The following is a 22,299-nucleotide window of genomic DNA, read 5'->3' on the forward strand; positions in this document are numbered from 1 at the left end:
GGCATATTACATAAACAAAAACACTGTAGATAAAGGAAAAACACGTCAATCAAAAGTCACAATATGCATTAACCCTTAATAATATATAATTCCAAATAATACATAATATTACATAGCAAACAAACATAATTAATCAACATATCATCTAGAGGAAACCATAAAAGAGAATGTTTCAAGGAATATTTAATTAAATACTGATCTGATTTAATATCTTAATTATCTATTCTGTGTGAGTTTCCAAAATTTTTTTTTATTGCGCTATTACAAGTGTTGGTATTATTGCATGAAGCTACCATGGAAAATTCACGAAGGATCGAGCTGCTAAAGATTTATAGAAAATATTAACATAGTTCATACGTTCTCTATTGTTATGCACAATCTTGAGCAAATGTATTATTATGTTAAAATGTTCTATTTAAATGCAGAAACAGAACAAGGATATGATGGTTCAAAAATTCTTGTCTGATGGATTAGGGCTAGATAATAACCATTGTAAAAGCAAACAATGATAAACTTAAGGGAAACGCTTGACTTCCTTATCATGAAGCTTCCTAGCAGAATGGCTTATCCTTTACATTTCAAATCTGATAACTGAAGGTGGAAGAGCAATGTTTAACCAAGATGCAATTCCTAATTGTAATTTGATTTGGTTACCCGATTTTTATTATATTAAAATTACGTACAACACTTAAATTAAGAAATGTCAGAATAAATAATATTTTTGGTGCCGGCTTGGTGACGCAGTGGTTAAGGCCATAGGACGATCCTCCTTACTGTTCCGGTAGACTATAACTGTAAATGTCTTTATAGGCAACAGTGAAAAATCCTACAAGTGATAACCATTGCAGTCACGCAACTAACTAGACTGGGTAAGACCGGATGTCTTCTGGAATGGTCTCTTAAGTTGGTCACTGACCAGTCGGTAAACAATAGGTTCAGTCCAAATAAACCCTCGTTGGTAAAGAGGACACAATATTTTTTTTCTGAAAATGTTGCAATTATGTCTCAACTAAAATTGAAATTAATTTAAAACACTTTTTTTAAAACTCTGGTGATTCAGACGCCTAAAACCTGGCTACAACATTATAAAGAATGAAAAGATAAGTGTCCGAAAGATCTTGATTTTCCACCATTTACATATTGATTAAAAGAAAGCTCCTGCAGCTTGCCTCAATTTGATTGATCGCAAGTACATGCATTCTTGCACTTGCTCTGAGTCCCATTTTGATTTATAATAGAAAGAGATCCGCCAGTTATGAATACTTATCTAACTTATCAAATCTTCCTTCTAAACACCCTTTTAGCTGTGATGCAATGACAGTAAAATTCCTTAAATTGGAATCCTGCAGCCGATCTAATTTGGTTCCTATAGACATTAAAATTAATAGAAGTTTGCCATAGTAACAATTGTTAACATGATTGTAATCTACAGCTGCAGCAATTTGTTCCAATACTTCAATTAATTTCTCGAAATACTTTAGTTCTATAACCCAGAAAGTCTTAGTCTTACAGTGGGTCTGATGATTCAGGAGATTGGATATATAACCATTTTCTACCACCCGATTCGTTAATATCTTTCAAGAGGGAAAGACCTAAATGTGACTTTCTCTAAACCGTGTCTTTGTGACTTTTATTTTCTTAACATCCTACCTCATTGATTTTTTCAAAGCATATGATCATAGTTAAGAATGTTATTGATATCGGCTTCTAACTACGACAATATTGAACCCTTTAAAATCTCTCGATTTCGAGAGGAACAAGTGTTTATGTTTTCCTAAAGGTATTTATGTTCAAATGAATTTTGAAGCTATAAATATTTGAAATACTAATTAAAAATAAGCGTTAGTTATTTGAAAAAAAATTACATTTCAAATACAAACATAAAATATTAATTTGTATTTCAATTATGTACTTTAATTAAAAGAAATTGAAATACTGCCCAACGCTAGTGTTTCTGATAACATTTTAATAAAATGTACTTCTAATAGCAACTTAAAGAACTGAAAAGGGTAGCCGAAAATTTACTTTATTCGAACGAAAACTCGAATAGAAATTTAATTAGTTTTATATAACCAACTTGAGGAATATCCTTTTGCTGAACGGAAGAGACTTATTTATACACCTAACATTTAGCAGATTCAAATGTTTTTTTTATATTGTAGGGCTAATTTTAAACCCAGGGCGTAAAATAAAAATTATATCTAATACAATAATATAAAACAATTTAACATCTTAAATAAATAAAAATACAGATCAAAATAAATTATATAACTACTTACTCAATAAATGGAAAAATAATTAAAGCAAATAAGTGTACGAGAATTAGCGTAAGTCGAGGCGGTCGGGTAATAGTTCTGAAAATATAATGAAAACGTACCTGAGCAACCAATTTTCAATAACAAGAGCGAAATCAAAAATATACTTAAAATATAACTGCGAATTGTAATTATTACGATAGATAATTCTAATGCCAAGGAATATTGAAATATATCGGCACTGACAGTTAAAATACCGACAGTAAAAGCACGAGTAATTAATTATGCTAGCAGATTATAATACTGATAAATAATATTATCGATAAGTAAATGTATCAATAATTACTGATAATGGATAGTATGAATAATCTCAATAAAAGACAATGACAACGGCAATCAGTAACAGTGATGAAATAACCAGGATGGTTAACAATAACCTTAGTCCATAGCAGTCAATAACATTGACGGAAAAACATTAATAAACGGACAATAATGGCAGCTGATAGCAATTGATAAACTGTGCTAGGATGAAGTATGACATGTGCACACGGTACCAATGGAAGCTAACGCACAACGTACCAGCTATGTCCTAACACTAATAATAATAGACATGCAATGAGATCAAGGGAGCCAACGCGCTAGATCCTGCCACTAATGTAGGCCTCGCTAGAATTAAGCTAAAAACTCAAAAACTCTAAATAAATAACAAATACTCTGTTGCCATTGTTCACTCACTTCTCCAGATCCAGCTATGATGAACGTGCAATGCATACATACAAAGGAAAAAGCCAAAGGCAATATGCTAGATACGCTGCCACCAAAAGCAAGCGGAAATCACTTTAGGTGGTGTTTATGTATGTTTCAAGTTATTCATAGATCATACCTACACATCAGTAATTTTCGCCACTTTGGCGCTACTTTCTGGATTATAAAATAGTTATAATTTATATTTACAGTTGCAACCATAATTTAGGAATTATGAGGAATATACTAGGGACTCGAAGAAATAATAAAATATAGTAGAATAAAATAGACAACGATAAATGGATAAACAAATAAATAAGTAGCGGATAATGAATAGAGAAAAATAAATAGAAAATAATAAATGAAGAATAATAAGTGGATACTAATAAATAAAATATAATACATGGAAAATAATAAATAGAATATAATAAATGAAGACTAATAAATATAAAATAATAAATAGAACAAAATATTTGTAGATTTGTTAAATAATAAATGGGAATTAAAAAGACGAAACAAACGCTTGATGAAATTCAGGTTGGGTAGTACAAAACACAGTAAAATATATTGAGCAAGGAAAAGGTAGTGACTTCGAGCGTCGCGTCTTCAGAAATGAACTCTTACGAAGTTCTGACGTCCCTTGGACGTGCGAAGATCTAGCATCTAGCAAATACAGCCACCGAGGATGTTACGTATCACTAATGATTCGGGACGGGACAAACTTAATTCCACCACTTATGGCTTAGGAGCAAAAGAGAAACTTTTTTTCTTGTCCCAGAATGACCAGTTAGAACCAAACGGTCTTTTGTTGATGTCGCTTCCGGTTCGGGATGGTGGAGTATTTTGCGGGCGACTGAGACCCTGGGTTACGACTGGGATTGTCGTAGATGTTACCGAGGTTTGTGGATGGGTAGGGATTTGATCAAGATTTTATCGTGTTTTAAGGCGCCTAGGAAGAACCTTACACTGAGCACGTTCATGAAATTCTTCACAAACGGGATGCATGATTCGGGGTGAGTGTTGAGCATTGAGTAACGTGAGGACTATTTTGGATTGGAACACTTGAAGTAGTGCAAATTGTCTCTCAGAGACGTAACTGTACCACCGGTGCTCCGAAGAAGCATTTTATACAGAATCTCTTTTTGGGGGATTGGGAGTTTACATTTTCTGCAGATGAGTGGGAACACTATACACGCCATTGCCTTTGCAGATAGCGTGCTGGATTTGGACTGACCATTTGAACCTGCGGTCGAACTGGAGACGACACCTTCTGGAGCCAGGGGATAGAAACTTTATCGATTTGGAGGCGGCAGGCGCGGAATTCCTTCTTGCAGTGGAATACAATAGCCTGAGTTTTGCTTGAGTTAACCTGCAGCCGCCAAAATTTGTACCACGCAAACGCCTGGTTCAGATGGACTTGAAGTCTGTCGCGAACAGCATCAGGATTGTAGCCGGTTGAAAAGAAAGCTGTGTCATCTGCCATTCTCGTCAAAAAAGGAGTCAAACACGAGCTCCTTCCATCGTTATCAGTAAACAACTTCGAAACAACTTCCATTAAAATCGATATCCAAGAACGTCCCTTCGTGATTACATCCTTGTACAGGAAATCTTCTGCATTCAACTATGCCGAATACCAATCACTCGTCGAAGGAAAATTTCCAAAAATAATAGGTGACCATCAGAACAGCTCGAGGAAGCCGTACTCAAGCTAACTCGTGATATTCAGTCTGCTCACGAATCTGTCACAGTAAAAATTTCACCACAACCCCAGCCGTGGAAAAACAACCTTCCCCCTTCTCTTAAACGTGAAATTCGCATCAAAAACGGTTTATGCAGATTAGCTCGATTCACCCTTGATGCTGCAGACAAAAGGGAGGCTAACAGAGCATGCAAGGGGGTAAGGGCGACCGTTTCGACTTGGCGAGCAATGAAATGGAACTCATTTCTCGCGGAACAAAGACTGGATGACCCCCTTCCTTCTGGCATGTTTCCAAATGCCTCGTGGGGAAGACGCACAATGCCATCCCCCCCTGAAGTCAGCGGTTACAGGAAATTTCGCAGTCACTGACCAAGAAAAAGTCGAGCTCCTTGCAGAGACCTACGAAGCTCAAATGAAGTGCCTCGCACCTCCAGAAAACACTAAAGCTAAAGACAATGATACTCTTATCAACAAATCCAACTCCATCAAAAGACCAGTAACTCCAGCCTTTCTTCTCAATCATTTCGTGTCTCCAAAGTCTCTACAGACTATAATCGGCAAACTTCAAACCATCGATTACCCAGTTGAAAAAGCTCCCGCATAAGCAGCTCGCACAACTGGCAAACATCATTAACTCCATCATGAGGCTGTAACATTTCCCGGCGTCTTGGAAACACACACATATAGCGGTTATACCCAAGACAAGAGCAAAATCATCTCCATCTGATTACAGGCCTATCAGCCTTCTCAGCACCATTTCGAAGCTTGCCGAGAGGGCAATATTTTACGCTCTCAACTCTTTTACAAAGGAAAACAACATCATTCCAGATGAACAATTAGGCTTTCGCGCTCACCACTGATCCGTCCATCAGGCTACCCGTCTGGCCGCACACATCCATAACGCTCTTGACCAACGTAAAAAGCTTGGAGCAGTCCTTCTGGACCTAACCAAAGTCTTCGACAAGGTCTGGCACGACGGATTGATCGCAAAATGCTTGCGGTTAGGCCTCCCATCCAAAGTTAGGCCTCCAAGTCCTATCTCTGGGACAGATCTTTCCAGGTCAAGATCAGGGAATTACTTTTCAGTCGCAAACAAATCGATGCTGGCGTACCTCAAGGTTCTCCGCTGGCTCCAGTCTTATTGAACCTCTTTATTTCAGATCTACCGAGAAAAGAGCACATTGACATCGCGTTTTACGCTGACGATACTGCATTCTTCACGGCCCCCAGGTTCGAAGTTACAATTCATGAACGTTTACAGAAGCAGCTCGATCATGCGGTCAAGTGGTTCAAATTCTGGATGTTGCAAATCAATCCCCTGAAAACCCAGGCCATCATTTTCCATAAGAAGCGTTACTCACTGCGCGTCTCGCAACTTAAGATGGACACCGCAATAATTCCATGGTTGGATAACGTCAAGTACCTAGGTTTTCACTTCGACCGGCGGTTCGGTTGGTATTCCCAAATTCAGAAAGCAATCCAAAAAGGTTCGGGAATAGCAAACCTGCTATCTTCTCTGATCTGCCCTTCTAGCAGATTTCCTATCTCTATCAGATGCTTATTTTACAAGATGTTAATTCGGTCCGTACTCCTCTATGGATCCAATGTCTACTTCAAGTTTGTTACACCCTACCAGGTCAAACGTTTCAAGTTTTCAAAAATAAGCTCCTCAGGAGAATATTAAACGCTCCATGGTTTGTCAGAAATAATCAAATTCATAGGGAAACTGACACTCCAGAAATCAAGCACTTCATATCTCAATCATTTCACAAACAACAACTCAACGCAAGTTCTTCTGAAAAGGCGCTTGTTCGCGAGCTGGTCGACATGCTAGGAGCTTAGCACCACTTCACCGCCATGCTCCCCCCCTTTTCCAAGCTGAAACGACCTCATCCGTCGTTACAGTCATAACTTTTGCCCCCATACAACAGTATCTAGTTGTGTGTTAACTCAGGTTCGCGAATCAATAGAATCGCCGAGCCCTCGTGCCCAATAACGGCTGCCCGATCAGCGGGTGTCATATCCCCAAATTTAATAGAGGAACAGCAGCGATCCACAGGGGTCAACTGTGAGGTGGTTTCGGTTTAGTGTATTGATAAGCCCAGAGGCAGTCCCACATAACCCGGTCCAACTTGTCACTCCAGGGCTAGTCTCCGCGACCAGGTATGCGACATGCATTCCATCGCCTGGTTTTAGGCTAGAACAAAAAAAGGATAGCACACCACGACTGACCTATGACATTTTGCACTTGGAACTTCCGAACACACATCTACATGTCATCGTCACTTCCAGTGCACAAAGAAAATGTTTATCTGATTTATAAGCCTGGTTTTTAGGCCAGAACAAAAAAAAACAAAAAAAAAACAAAAAGAAAGAAAAAATGTGTCATCTGCATAAAATGCTGTGTGGGAGAAACTTTATTTACATCAATGCTCTTTTATACATTTTTGAACAGCCTCGATGTAAATTACAGCGTCTTCTACTAGTTCTTCTTCTTTTCTACACTAGCTCATTTATCGATATAAATCATATATTTAACAGAAGAAACATCAACATTGTTCCCATTCATGTTAATTATTTCTGTTGCTAAGATTTTCGCAAAGACGACAAATTCTACAGTTAAAAAGAATTGGCAATCCCGCCAAGTTCCTATACATTATTGTTCAAGCCTTTTTTAAAAACATGTACGGACCAAAATTAAAAGGTCTAAAATATCTAACTACCAGGTGGAACTCTAAGTACCATAGAGATTCGGAATGATTTATGATTTCCCGGAACGGTACATGTCTTTGTATTTAAAGGAAAAAAATATCGAGAATATGTTTATAATAACTCGCCTTTACAGTATATAATATGTCCAAATTTAAAAATAAAACATCATTGATAATGATCAATCAACAAATCATGTACGCCTTACAACGGTTCATCTTTTGAATAAACTGCGTATATTTTTATCGAGGTCAAGCTCTATAAGATATCTCAACAGAAACTGTAAATATTATTTGAGATTAATAGGTAGATATTACTTTGGGAGCTAGTAAGAATTATTAAGGTCTGTTGGGAAACGATTATTACTGTTGTGTTTCCTGTTGTATTCGTAAAAAAAACTAAGATACAAATTATTACATAAAGTGGAATGAAAGCTGCAACAAAGATTACATGTTACATTACATTATTCAAATAAACAAATAAACATTATTGACGAGATTAAAAATTTTTAAAAAGTGTGACTTAGATTCGAAATGTATCTTAATAATTGGTCATCTATATTTTAAATGCTAACTGCTCCAGATCTTTTAGGAGTATTATGGTGTCTATTTGCGGCCGTTTTTCGGCGATTTCGTCCTTCAAACTGGTCCAATAACGCTATGTAATAGTCGCTGTTGATGGCCCTTCTTTATTCAAGGTAGTCAATTAAAATTATTCCAGGCGCATCCCAAAATACAGAAGCCACAACCTTGCCAGCAGACTGTTGCGTTTTCCCACGCTTTGGAGCGGGTTCATCGTGTGCAGTCCACTCCTATGACTGTTGATTGGACTTTCGAGTGAAATGATGGAGCCATGTTTCATCTATTATTACAAATCGACGGAAAAACTCGGGATTATTACGCTTGATCATCTTCAAAAACTGCTCGGAATCATCAACTCGTAATTGTTATTGGTCAAAAGTGAGCTCGCGCGGCACCCATTTTGCACAGAGCTTTCTCATACCCAAATATTCGGGAATGATATGATGTACTAATAATTTCGTCGGTAATAACCTCTTTTGGGCGTCCACTGCATTCACCGTCATCAGTGCTCAATTCACCACGTCTAAACTTAGCATACCAATCTTTGATGGTTGATTTTCCTGGGACAGTGTCCGGAAATTCGGCATCAATCCATTTCTTTCACAATTACAAAAGTTGCTTCACTCAAAATGCTATAATTCACAAACTAATGATCCGACAGCTGTCAAATTTATACACGCATCCTTTGAGGGTTAGGAGTAACTAAAAAACTTATGGATTTATTTCTAGTAGCGCCATCTATGTGTCAGTCCGAGGACACTTCAATTGACCTCCATAAATTAGCAAAGTTAAAATAGCGAAAATGTTTTCAGCATCGCATTTCTGATATCGCGAAATCTTTTTGATATGATTCTCATAGACAATATTGAAACAATTGTTGCTTTTTTAAGTGTAAATCTTTAATATACGTCGAAAAGTGGACAAAACAATTTGAATTGTTATCAAGGACAAGTTTCGCACACAGTATCGCAATTTACATACACCGGGTACAGCATTGAATCAACAACATTACATAACAAACGTGAGTCCCAAGATGGGACAAATACTCCAACCAGACCGCCGTTTATGTTTACAAGGCTTTTATCTGTGCAAAACAAAATAGTTTGAATTCTCATCGGAGACGAGCTCTAGCAGATACCGTCTCGTGTTTATATATTCTCAGTTGGTTTCGAGAGGTTCGCAGTGTCAGTGGTGCTATCGTCCGGTCGTGTCAAACAGAAATCATGTCAACAAACAACGGTAAAGTATTTTTAAATCTATATTATCGGTCGGTTGTAATATACTATAAAATATTAAGCCGATTCGAAAAGTTTTTCGGCTTTTTTCATGATTATAGAGTTATTTTTAAACCCAGGGCGTAAAATAAAGATTTAATTAATAAACACTTTAACATCATAAGTAAATAAAAACAGAGATCAAAATAAATTATATAATAACTACTTACTCCATAAGTTAATAATAACTACTTACTCAAGCGTGCGAGATCTTGAGGTCGAGGTGGTCAGATCGAACAGTTCTGAAAACGAAATGAAAACATACCTGAGAAACCAATTTTCAATGACAAGGTTGAAATAAAATATACACATGAAATATAACAAAGATCGGTGATTATGACAGATACAGGTAAAGTGAAATATAATGATACTGACAGTTAATTCCTGACAGCTAATAGTAGGGGTTTATGCTGTTGGATCATAGTACGGATAACTTATTGTACCGATAGGTCATGGTAGTGATGATGGATAAATTTGGTAATATCACCAACAGATGGGACAACAACAGATAACTAACAATGATAGTGGTATTCAGCTGCAGTTCGGTTAGCATTCCCAAATCCAGAAGGCAATCCAGAAAGGCTCGGGGATAGCAAACCTGCTATCTTTTCTGATCTGCCCTTCTAGTAGAATTCCCATATCCATCAAATGCTTATTTTGTAAGATGTTAATTTGGTCCATACTACTCTACGGATCTAATGTCTACTTCAAGTTTGTTACACCGAACCCGGTGAAACGGCTCCAAGTTTTCCAAAATAAGCTCCTCAGGAGAATCTAAAACACTCCGTGGTTTGTGAGTCAAAAATAATCAAATTTATAGAAAAACTAACACTCCAGAAAGCAAGCACTTTATATCATTCCACAAACAACAACTCAGCTCAAGTTCTTCTGAAAACGCGCTTGTTCGCGAGCTGGAAGCATAGCACCGCGTCAACGCTAACCTCCCCCTTTTCCAGGCTGAAACTACCTCATCCGTCGCTGCAGTTTCTGACTGCAGACTGTTTCCCCCATACGGCAGTATCCAGTCATGTGTTAACTCAAGTTAACAATCGCCGTGTCCTCGTTCCCCATAACGGCTGTCCGATAAGAGGATGCCATCATATCCCCAAATTTAATGCAGTAGTAGTTGTACCTATAGTGTACACACCACAGGGTTCAACTGTGAGGCGGTTTCGGTTTAATGTATTGGTAAGCCCAGAAGCAGCCCCATATAACACGGTCCAACTTGTCACTTCAGGGCAAGTCTCCGCGACCCAGGATGCGTTTTGCATTCCATCGCCTGGTTTTTAGGCCGGAACAAAAAAAAGGTAGTCAGCAGCAATGACTAGGTAACCATGATATTTACCAACAATCTTAGTCCATAGTAGTCAATAGCAATGACGGACACTCAAAACTGGAATATTCTGTGAACTCACTCAGCCTTTGATGATGGTTGGGCAGTGTAAAAACAACACAATAAAAAAAGCTAGTGACTCTGAGCGTCGTGTCTTCTTCACAAATGAAATCTCTTCAAGTTCTAACATCCACTGGATCTGTTAAGATATTGCATCTGGAAAATACAGCCCGAGAAAAGAAGACGAAATATGTTACCATTATGACAATTATTTCTGTTACTGGATGTCTGCAAAGGCATCATATCCTATAAAAAACAATAGAGACTACAACGTGTTTTACTTTCTTAAATTACCCTTAAAACGTTGTAGATATTTTTCAGATACGGTAAACTTTCTAATAACCGGTTCCAACTTTCCTCGAACCACATTTATTTTTATGTTCCTTTTGTACAACAGTATGCTAAAATAATTCATTTTTACACTAGAGATATCTGCCTTCGAAGACAAGTATTAAGGACAGATCAAAACTACTTTTTGAACTTGCCTTATATCTAAAAATCGATATAATTACTTAATTTATATTGTACTCACTTCACTTCAGTGGAGATATCACCGATTGTTTTTATGATCTTTGTAACCTTAAATGGTCACACTAATAAATGAGGTCTAATTGTTTCTTATGCTTAAAACAAACAACTACGCCCCTATATATTATATTTAATATACATAATATTTACTTATTAATAAAGTCTTAAGTCATCATATGCTTCTAAAAAAACTTCAAAATTCCCATAACGACTCTATTATGTTGAGGTTTGACAATTGTGCTGACCAGCGAACATATTTCATGATATTCTGATGCTCATCAAACCAAGCAATATGGCAGTGTTTGGCAGTAATCTGCTAGTCATAGTAAGAACTTCATTATTAAGGATGTCGATATGTTCATTCACAAAATTTTTTAAATTGCATTTAATTAAATCTAATTTGTTTATTTATTTTTATGTTCTAAACATAAATATGGAATAATAAATGTAAGTAAAACAGAGAATATATAAATTAAACAATTTCGAAATTGATATTTGTCTTTAGCATGTATATTAAAACAATTCGGTAATTTATTTTTTCAAATTTAGTATATATTAAAGGAATGTATTAATAATCACTAAATGAACTATTGACTTTTCAAAACTTATGTCTATAAAGTAAACAATCAAAAAATTGATACAAAGTTCAATGAATAAAATGTCATATATAGTCTATTCAAAGTTTTTTTGTACATGCGTCATCAAGTTGTTCAATGTATTGCCTGCCGCAATTTGTAAATTCGTACTAGAATCAGACAATATTTTCCTGCTCATTTTATTCTAGTTAAAAAGAGACACAATGCTGCCTGATTAGTTGGAACACATAAATGAATGAGCCTGTCAAAGTCGTCCGGTTGTCAGACGTATGCAAAATTCTTGAAAGCAATAATGATTAGAGGTTATAACTCTAACCTATAAACTATTGTCGCTGTATAATTAACTGTAGTTTTTAGATGTACTAAAATGTTAAAGTAAAAATTATATTTGATAACATTTTTGTTCAATTATTTAAATTAGATTAGAATTTTGTTGTGTGTCAAAGCCAAACTGAACTAAAACTCAGAGTTGATGTGGCAACATTGCGACTGATGCTATTTGATGTAACAAATTTACATGACGTATGTACAAAATAATGACTTGAATATAGTTACATATCTTATTCCATTCGTTGTTAAGCTCCTTAATATTTATCAATATTTTAAACAAATAACTTCTTCTGCTGGTCCTATCCCATCTATAAAAATAATGTAGTTAGTTTTACCATATCTGCATATTTTCATTACTTCATTTATGTATTTGTTCAATCTTTATCTTTTATTCATATGTCTCACTTAAAATATATACTGAAAATACACTAGGCTAATTTATATAATAATTCCTTTATCTAAATCACTACATAGTATAAAACAAAGTCGACTTTTCTGTCCCTATATCCCTATGTGCGCTTAAATCTTTAAAACTACGCAACGGATTTTGATGCGTAGTGATAATTTTTTCAATAGATAGAGTGATTCAAGAGGAAGGTTTATATGTATAATACATGCATAATATACTAAGGCAACATTGCTAATTTTAGAGGTTTCTAACGTGATGTCGTAAATTAACCTATTTTTTTAGGCTTATTTAGCAATTAGCAAAAACGCTGCCTAACCCTACGAGTTAGATCAAATTAATGTACTACAGTATTGTACACCATAAAAAGGTCTACAAAAAAGTCCGCGATGGTATATGTTTATCTTTTAGGGATAACCCACATTAACCATTTTTATTGTTTACTTTTTACGTGAGAAAATGGCTTATTTACGAAGCTATTTTAAGCAATACGGCATTAATCCTTATCGAATTAAGTACCTTAAATACAGTGTGCAATTAACATAGATCAATATGGTTCCTTACAGCATGTAAATTAAACAAACATTTTCGGAGATATTACAAATTTAAAATTTGCGTTTAAAAATGTGTAATGTAATAAAAATTGTATGAATTTAGATATTCCAAAGATAGCAGGAAATCTTCATAGTAAGTATAGGGGAAGAGGAATTGTTTTACTCCAAATTTAATGCGTGCAGGCCAAGGGCAGTAATGAATGAACCAAAAATACTGGATCGATTTTAATCATGTTTTCATTGAGTGACATAGGCATATATATTTTATGCCCGTGCAAAGTCGGAGCGGGCCGCTATGTTTTTATATACAACGTTCATATTTTTTCTGTAGTGTATTTAATTTAGTATCAGCATTGTACCCGTGCGAAGCCGGGGCGGGTCGCTAGTATTTAAATAAAATTGCTAGTATGTTATGTAACTCTGGAATCTTGCATTTGCACGTAATTCATCTTTAATTTGCCTTCTATGGCTTTCGTTAATCTACTACTTCGTAGTTTCTCTTATGTTCCTCATGGGAACTGAGAATCCCAAGTACAAATGAATTAATATTCGACAAATTAACGTATTTATTACCCGCAATATTCAGTTAATGTTACTTACAAATGAAAACTGAAATGAATAGAAATCAATATCACCAAAATTTAAAAAAAAATCCTAGTAACCTTCAGAATTACCTTTAATGCAATGATATATTATGTCAGTTCTTAAGCAAGTACAAGATATTCTTCAAAGACAATTCTTCTTACTCTCGAATTTTGTTAATCTAGGTTAGAGTGAAATTTTCGCATAAGTAGGGTTTTTCTTTCACAACCCCGATAAAATATAAAATAATGTAATATATAACTAAATTATCACACTATTCTTAATCGTCTTTTATCCAGACTTTCCATAATTTTTTAATAGTTCCAACAATACGGGAATAATCAAAAGTGACAAAATCAAATATTATACAACGAGCAGTGCTGTAAAATTATATTGTATTAAAATAAACTTCATTTAGTAATGTTTTTACATACTTATTTTCGCTTTTAATATCGTTTCAAATATTAACATTAGGGATTTGGATTCGGATTATTAGGATTTATTAGGATTAAATTCATTAGGATCTTCCGATTAAAAAGCCCTCTGTCGGCATTTTCCAGTCAAATTTAATACGGCCAAATTTTGTTTATAAAAATACACCACCGTAGTTCATTTACGTACAACATAAAGACGAATAATCCACGGTATCATTTTCTACAATTTCTCTTATTTTTCTGGCAACATGGAGATATCGTGTCAAAGGAATGTCATGGGTAACGATCCATTATTTAATCCATTTTTGCACTTGTTCAGCATTTTGAAACCTTGTGCCAGTCAAGCCATAAATCTCGATAGATGAGTACGCTTTCCATCCGAGCTCCAATAACACTGCATCCTTCACAAATCTTGCAACGTGTGACAATAGTTGTTATACCAGAGAATGCAGTAATATCAGACATCTGCAGTACTACTTTCATTCGTTTTCAACAGCAGGCTCTTCTGAACTAACCCATGACTTTTAGTACTGGGATTAAGATTAGGATGTCGTAGTAGATTCACATTTTATCGTCAGTTACAATAGGCCACAGAAAACTTTTTTTGGAGCCTGATAAGCAACAAACTGCAATATTAAAACGACTCAAAATAAAATGGTTCCAAATTTTAGTGGTAGCCCCTTTTCATCCTTTTGAGCCTTTGTCATCGCATATAAGGGAATGGTATTACGCGACACATCACTTTCTAAGCTGCGTGAAAGTTCTTAGAACTGGACCTGGACGTTCTTTCTCATTGACATCAAAAACGCGATTTAAATAGTTGAAACTAAATGTGACAATTAGAATATGAAGGAGCAGTGCCACCCAAAATTTTTCAAAATGTTTGATGGGATGGATTCGGTATATTTTTTTAGAAAACTGTCAACAAAATCGAATTTAACACATAGGTTAGGTTGGATATATAGATACCTTGCATTTTCACTAATAGATTTCTCTGATCAAAATACATGCTAGAATCCTAAAATTTGGATCCTGTAACTTGAGATTTTATTTTAATTTCCATTTCAACTTATTGAAACCTAGTAATAATAAATAGCAATGACTTTAAACTAGATTGAAGAACAGTAATTACAAATGTGACTACTAAAGAGACAATGCTATCTTACATATTATCTAAAATATCTTATAACAACTATTAATATGTTTAGGACCTGGATACGCGTCTCCTTTGGACGCCATGAAAAATGGTCCCAGAGAAGAAATATTGTACGTGGTTGCTGTGCAACCCGATCCGAACAAAACTACAGGAGACGTCTTAGCTACCGTGGATGTGAACCCCAATTCTCCAACATACTGCAAGATTATCCACAGATTGAGAACAGGAGCACCAAATAACGAGCTTCATCATAGCGGCTGGAACATCTGCTCGAGTTGTCACGGATCATCGCAGTGCTGTAAACGCGACAAGCTGGTGCTTCCCTCGTTGGTTTCCAATCGTATATTCATAGTGGACACTGGAAAAAACCCCAGGGCACCCTCATTTCACAAAGTACTTGAAAAATCCACTCCTGGTTATTTTATATCCATATTATTCAAATTTCCAGATTATAGAACCTGAGGAAGTGAATGTGACAAATTGCACGGCTCTCCACACATCCCACTGCTTGGCCAGCGGTGAAATAATGATATCAGCTATGGGTGACTTAGAGGGCAACGGAAAAAGCGACTACGTCCTTCTAGATGGCAAAACATTTAATGTGAAAGGTGATTCAAAGACGGGATCCGCCCCCTACTAACCAAACTAATTAAAATTAATTTAAACAGGCACCTGGGTGAAGGGGAAATCGGCAAAATTCAACTACGACTTCTGGTACCAGCCCTACCACGATATCATGGTCTCCTCGGAATGGGGAGCGCCCAAATCCTGGAAGAAAGGTTTCAGTCTGGATGACGCCTCCAATCCAGTGGTGTACGGTCAGAACCTGAACTTCTATTCTTGGAGCAAACGGGAACTCATTCAAACGATAGGTAAAATCGGTCCTTGAAACGATAATTGAAGACGTTCGAAAGTTTCTTTTTCATTCAGAATTGGGAGTAGAGGGAATAGCTCCTTTGGAAGTGAGATTTTTACACGATCCCAAGGAGAGTCAGGGATATGTTGGTTGTGGGGTAGGCAATACAATATACAGGTTAGTATAAGAAGCAGAAAATTATTTTAAGTATATTGAAACTAAACGGGATTTATTTAAAATATATACTGCTATTCACTCTAATAATAATGTACAGTTCATACCACCTGTATCTAGCTTTTAAATCACATCATCTATTGTTATGGAAGGAAAAAAGCGCGCTAAAATGAAAAAGATGTCAAAGAGAAAGTGTACGTTTCTCTTATAATATATTGAGTTTCACAATACTAGTAGATATCTTTGCAGTATTGTGTTGTTTTATATAGATTTTCTAAACTTAAGAACGTAACACACAAATTAAAAATTGCCGTTATTTCTTAAATTTTAATTTTTATACAAAAGCTTCTTTATACGGTGAAATACTATACACTCTTGTTCACAACCTTGGCCCCTCTTTCAACAATGCGGACTCAATTCTATTTCTATTTATAAAATCTCACAAAGAATCATAAACCCACCTCTTACCAAAAAATCTCTATCTTGAAGAAACGACCAAAGAAATGTTCGTGCTTTTGGAGGTTTTGTACCGTCTGGTTTATAGCTTTAATTACTTGTTAGTATAGGGTGTAACTTCGTCCGCTACTTTGCTTTTGATGATCCTCTGAATTGTAGTTCTTTACCCAAATTGCAATGGCATAGCCTGTATGAGATGGTTTCCCAACTTTTCCTTATAGTCCAATAGTTAATTGAGCCACTGCAAGCCGCCTTTGGTTGCTTCACATTCTGTACTGTAAACTTTTACTCAAGTTCCAATAGACTCAATTTGTTTATCGCAACTTCATTTCGCCTTTAGTGATCTTACAACCTGAAGTGAGATGTTTATGCCAGAAATTCACGAACTAGGGTTGTTGTTTAGAGTACGGATGTTTCCTAATTTTAAGAGATTTGGCTAGGAAGTCTTTCGTGACCTTAGAGCTTCAGCAGCTGTATTTCCACGGTGAAAACCCAACTATGTCAAGAAACTTTTCAAGCAACAAGTAAATGCAGTACAATCCAACATCACCTGTGTTACTTTCTTGATAATCTGTTTCTTTTCTTGATAAGTAAGTTGATTACGATTAATTGAATGAATTAAAAGAATATGTTCCGATCTTTACGGAGTTTTAGTCGGTAAAACCAGCACCGGTTTTGAAATGTATAGAATTTATTACTGTTAGAAATATTTCTTTTAAAACTTAAGGGAAACGTAGCATCTTGATGGATCGACAGACAATACTGCCGACCCAGTACTATTTTAACAAAACAAGTTTCTCAGCACATCTCACACATAAAGACAACAACTTATGAGGTTCTAACGTCCATTGAACGTGTTAAGATATCGCATCCGACAAATGTAGTCCACAAAGAAACTCAACAATGTTGACATTCAAGGTAATTCCGTTAAAATTCAGGATTTAGGTTGGTATTGTTGGGTAATGCCAAATGTCTGCAAAATTATTGCAAAACGATAATTACGCTGTAATTAATGATAATAATTACAGATTGTTATAATAACAGGTCAGGAGGCAACATTGCGACAAGCTGACGTCATATATTTTGATGACGTGTATCAGCTATTTTATTAGGCCGATTATATATTGTTTCTCTTAATTAAGATAATTAATATATATATATATATATATATATATATATATATATATATATATATATATATATATATATATATATATAGACGGTTGATGTGTGTTTATATTTATTATTATTATTTAAATTAATACAGATTTTACAAGAAACCAGATGGTACTTGGACAGTCGACAAAGTCATCCAAGTGCCCCCAAAGAAGGTTTCCGGCTGGGTATCGGATTACATGGGAGGTTAAGTTATCTCAATGTTATATTTCATTACAACATTATGAATTTCAAACCATTTACAGGTCTAATCAGTGACATTATTATATCATTGGATGACCGTTTCCTTTATTTTAACAACTGGATTCATGGAGACGTTCGACAGTACGATATCACCGATCGAGCTCATCCGAAGCTTGTTGGTCAAATCTTCCTCGGCGGTAAAATACTAACAGATTCCGATATAAAAGTACTCGAAGATCCGGAATTGAGTGCCCAACCAGAACCTGTCCACATCAAAGGCAAACGATTCTTCGGAGGTCCACAGATGTTGCAGCTCTCATTAGATGGAAAAAGGTAATTTATGATCCCTATTCTTAGATACAAATTGCGCATTACATACCTTAAGATATCTTCTCAGACCTATTGATGATTCATTTTGTGTATGTTCATCACTTGCTTGTAAGCAATTGTATGTATTATCACATATTATTATCTTTGAAATATTGGTCTTCAGAAGTTACTATTTTTTTCCAATATATCTGATCAGTTATCTTCTCTGTGAGAAATACGACGAAAGATTTCCACGAATATTTCAGATTGTGTTTTCACATATCGTTAAAACTATCAGAAAATGGTATAAAACTATTAACATTTATATTTAATGCTATGCTACGAATTAATTACTTTCCTAGTATCTGGAAAGTAGCTAAAATATTAATGATTCTAAAACCCGGAAAAATACCAGAAGATGTGACCTCCTACCGACCTATAAGTTTATTACCGATAATCTCGAAAGTTTTCGAGAAATTATACATAAAAAAGCTAAACTATATAATAGAAAAAAGAAAAATTATTCCAGAACATCAGTTTGGCTTTCGCAATAAGCATGGGACTATAGAACAAGTGCATAGACTTGTAAACAAAAAAAACGCTGACCTAAATGCCAAAAGATATTGTTCGGCTGCTTTTCTAGACATATCTCAGGCTTTTGACAAAGTATGGCATACGGGCTTGCAGGTTAAACTAAAGAAACTTCTCCCTCATCCGGACTATCAGTTACTAAAATCGTATCTCACTGATATACATTTTATTGTAAATCAAGGCGATAAACATACCGAATTAAATCCCATATATTCAGGAGTTCCGCAAGGTAGTGTACTGGGTCCAGTACTCTATCTTCTGTATACGGCTGATCTACCCACCACAAAGATAATTACTGTGGCAACATATGCAGATGATACAGCAATCTTAGCATCACATGAAGATCCAGTCACAGCATCAATAAACCTACAAACCCACCTGGAGCAAATACAATTATGGTTGAAGACATAGCGCATTAAAGCCAATGAAACAAAATCCACGCATGTAACGTTTACTCTGCGTAGAAGAACATATCCACCAGTCAATATCAATCATCGTCAACTCCCCGAAGCAGAGCATGTTAAATATCTTGGTATGCACTTGGATCGACGCCTAACCTGGAAGAAGCACATACTCTCTAAACGGAAACAACTGGGACTAAAATTATATCAAATGTATTGGCTCATCGGGCGCAAATTCAAGTTATCATTAGATAACAATGTATTGCTGTATGAGTCTATACTCAAGCCCATTTGGGCATATGGAATCCAACTATGGGGTAGCAAATCTAATATATCCATCATTCAACGGTTCCAAAATAAGGTGTTGCATGCCATCGTTGATGCTCCATACTATATTTCAAATAAAGTGATACAACGCGATATTCCTCTAGAACCTATAACAAGTGTAATTCAACGTGTTTGTCTGAAGTACTTCGAAAGAGTGTCAGTGCATCCCAATGTACTCGCTAATCAGCTAAATATGCGACGTAATAGTGAAGTGCGTAGACTAAAACTACTGGACATATGTAGACTTTAGAATCAGCTTTGGAATAAGACTAATTAATTAAGATAATATTTTATACAGAAGATTGCTTAATGAAGTGATTTTCTACATGCCATGTATATATAATATAGACATAAGAAATACTTATTGCCAATAGGGCAGATTGTGGACTCACGAAGAGTAATAAAAAAAACATATCGTTAGATTCAAGTTTCAGTTTTTTCACGTTCGCACTTCTTCAGTTTATCACAGAAAGCTCTTCATTAAAAGAGATACACACCTCAGCTTCTAATACTGTTTTCCGATAGTTTTCAATAACACTATTCTTGGATCTTCTCGCAAGTTGCATTTTCGTGACTTGAAAAAATTATGAATTTATTATCTATATCTAGAAATGTATTAACAACCACCATGTAAAGTTTTAACAATATACAAGTATAACTTCATCAAACAAACAAGATTAACTACCAAAAAATAGTGCCAATAAAAACTATTAGGTTCTCATATATTCTGATCATTATGTTCACTTTAAGACAGAAAATTGAAAAATGTATTAACCAAAATATTTTCAATCATTCTATACAACCCTTTCTCATTTTTCTGACAATGTGGCGATACGGTGTCAAAAGAATGATGTATTACCAAGCCATGCTGTAGCGATCTGAACAGTTAGTAATCCCAGAGGCTATGTCACATCTCTTCAACACTGTAGCCTTCACAAGTCTTTCAACACATAATTAGCCATTATAATGTAAGAAGGATGACTTGGCGTCTGTTATTACCTTATACAGTCCTCCTGCAACAATACGACGCCTCATTTTTTCATTTGATGTCAGTAGCTCGTAATGTATTACGCTTTGCTGATCTCACCAAATAAACAGCAATATTTTATGGCCATGAATATTATGTTGATTTGGATGGCGCTCCTGGACTAACCTATACCTTTTTGCGTTTGATATTGTTACGGTAGATACACTTATCATCACCACTCATAACACGCTCTAGAAAACTCTATTTTGTTTGGTAAGCAATGATTCTATTCATGTAATAGCCATTTTCCCTTCCGTTGGATTATTTATCATTACAAGTAAACGCCTATAAACACTTGATTCACCAGTTACAAAGCTATCCTAAAGTTCTTTGATAGTTTGAACTGGGTTTTCATCAAATAAGTTTTGCAATGAATTGTATTCGATCTTTTTGATCGTTTCTATCATTAACATCAAAACCACCACATTTAAATAGTTGAAACCAATATCCACAATTAGGATATGAAGAAGCTGGATCACCACAATGGTCAAAAACTATTTGACGGTCTTCGACAACAGATTTCTTCAAATCATACTACAAAACTTAACAGTTGTTTACATCGATATTTCGTATTTTCACCAATAGATATTGCTCATTAATAGAAAACTTATTATTCATTGATTCTTAAATATTTTTCTTTTATGTGGACATTTAATGTGGACACCCTAAACTGTGAGCTGAAATTTTTTGTTTAAACTTAATGTTATTGAGGGATCCTCTTAGGCTATATCAAATAATTTTATATGTATATTTTAGGTTGTACATTAGTACCAGTTTATTCTCTCCCTGGGACAAACAGTTTTACCCAGAAACCATGAAGGAAGGAGGACGAATCGTAAAAATCGATATCGACACCCAGAACGGTGGGATGACGTTGGATACCAACTTCGTAGTGGACTTTTCCGAAGGGGAAGACGGACCCTTGTTACCACACGAGATGAGGTATCCTGGAGGAGATTGTACGTCTGATATCTGGATGGTGAAGGAGTAATAATTTAGAGATACGTGTAATATTTTATAATCTGCGTCAATATAAAATATATTATAAAAGGGAATTTTCATTGATGGGACCCGTAATATTCTGGCCACGCAAAAATATGTTAGTAATTTATTCAGGAAACAATATTGCGGTGTTTGGTAAATATTAAAATTCTATTAAATATAATGGTTTAAAACATCCCTTGGAAGTTTAAATGCTATTAAAACATTCTAGAGATTCAATTTACAGATGGCACATTTATTTAAATAATGATATGTGTAAGATACCCTAAGTAATCTGGATAAACCTAATTTAAAAATATAAAATAATAGACAATGTTAAATATTATTTTGAATTTAATTATTTGAAGTAAATTGTATTTTTTGTTTTTTTTTTCGTCCTTTTTTTGGTTATTATAAAACCGTACCTTCTATAATTTGCAAGGAAAGAATATCACAAGAATTACATTAGGTGCTTGCATGCTTTCTGATTATTTTATCACTTTAAAAAGACAATTATTGAAAACGAATTTGGAATAATATATATATATATTAGCCAAAATAATTTTCATCATGTTCT

General features: G+C 35.2%; 2 protein-coding genes across 2 annotated transcripts in view; one reads left to right on the top strand and one right to left on the bottom strand.

Moving 5' to 3' along the window:
* The window catches only part of LOC143203911 (protein yellow), a 94,311-nt gene that overhangs the window by 16,262 nt on the left and 55,750 nt on the right, over positions 1-22,299 (bottom strand). Inside the window, exon 2 of the mRNA XM_076416238.1 lies at positions 9,433-9,504. Within this exon, the coding sequence (XP_076272353.1) occupies positions 9,433-9,437 (5 nt within the window). The 5' untranslated portion in view covers positions 9,438-9,504. The remainder of the gene's footprint in view (positions 1-9,432; positions 9,505-22,299) is intronic.
* LOC143203909 (methanethiol oxidase) lies at positions 8,938-21,791 on the top strand. The gene is made up of 8 exons (XM_076416234.1): positions 8,938-9,227; positions 15,294-15,634; positions 15,690-15,849; positions 15,910-16,113; positions 16,172-16,274; positions 17,995-18,089; positions 18,149-18,419; positions 21,498-21,791. The coding sequence occupies exons 1-8, from the start codon at positions 9,212-9,214 to the stop codon at positions 21,730-21,732; spliced, it is 1,425 nt and encodes a 474-aa protein (XP_076272349.1). The 5' UTR covers positions 8,938-9,211; the 3' UTR covers positions 21,733-21,791.

Source organism: Rhynchophorus ferrugineus, unplaced genomic scaffold (assembly GCF_030347505.1).
Source record: "Rhynchophorus ferrugineus isolate W39M unplaced genomic scaffold, kcgeb_rfMv2 rfM10, whole genome shotgun sequence".
NCBI lineage: Eukaryota > Metazoa > Arthropoda > Insecta > Coleoptera > Curculionidae > Rhynchophorus > Rhynchophorus ferrugineus.

What these genes read in the sequence shown, in the direction of transcription:
- LOC143203909 (XM_076416234.1), top strand. An exon ending in GGGCACCCTCATTTCACAAA is followed by an intron (nt 15,635 to 15,689) that starts GTACTTGAAAAA and finishes TCAAATTTCCAG; the next exon opens with ATTATAGAACCTGAGGAAGT. An exon ending in GGTATCGGATTACATGGGAG is followed by an intron (nt 18,090 to 18,148) that starts GTTAAGTTATCT and finishes AACCATTTACAG; the next exon opens with GTCTAATCAGTGACATTATT.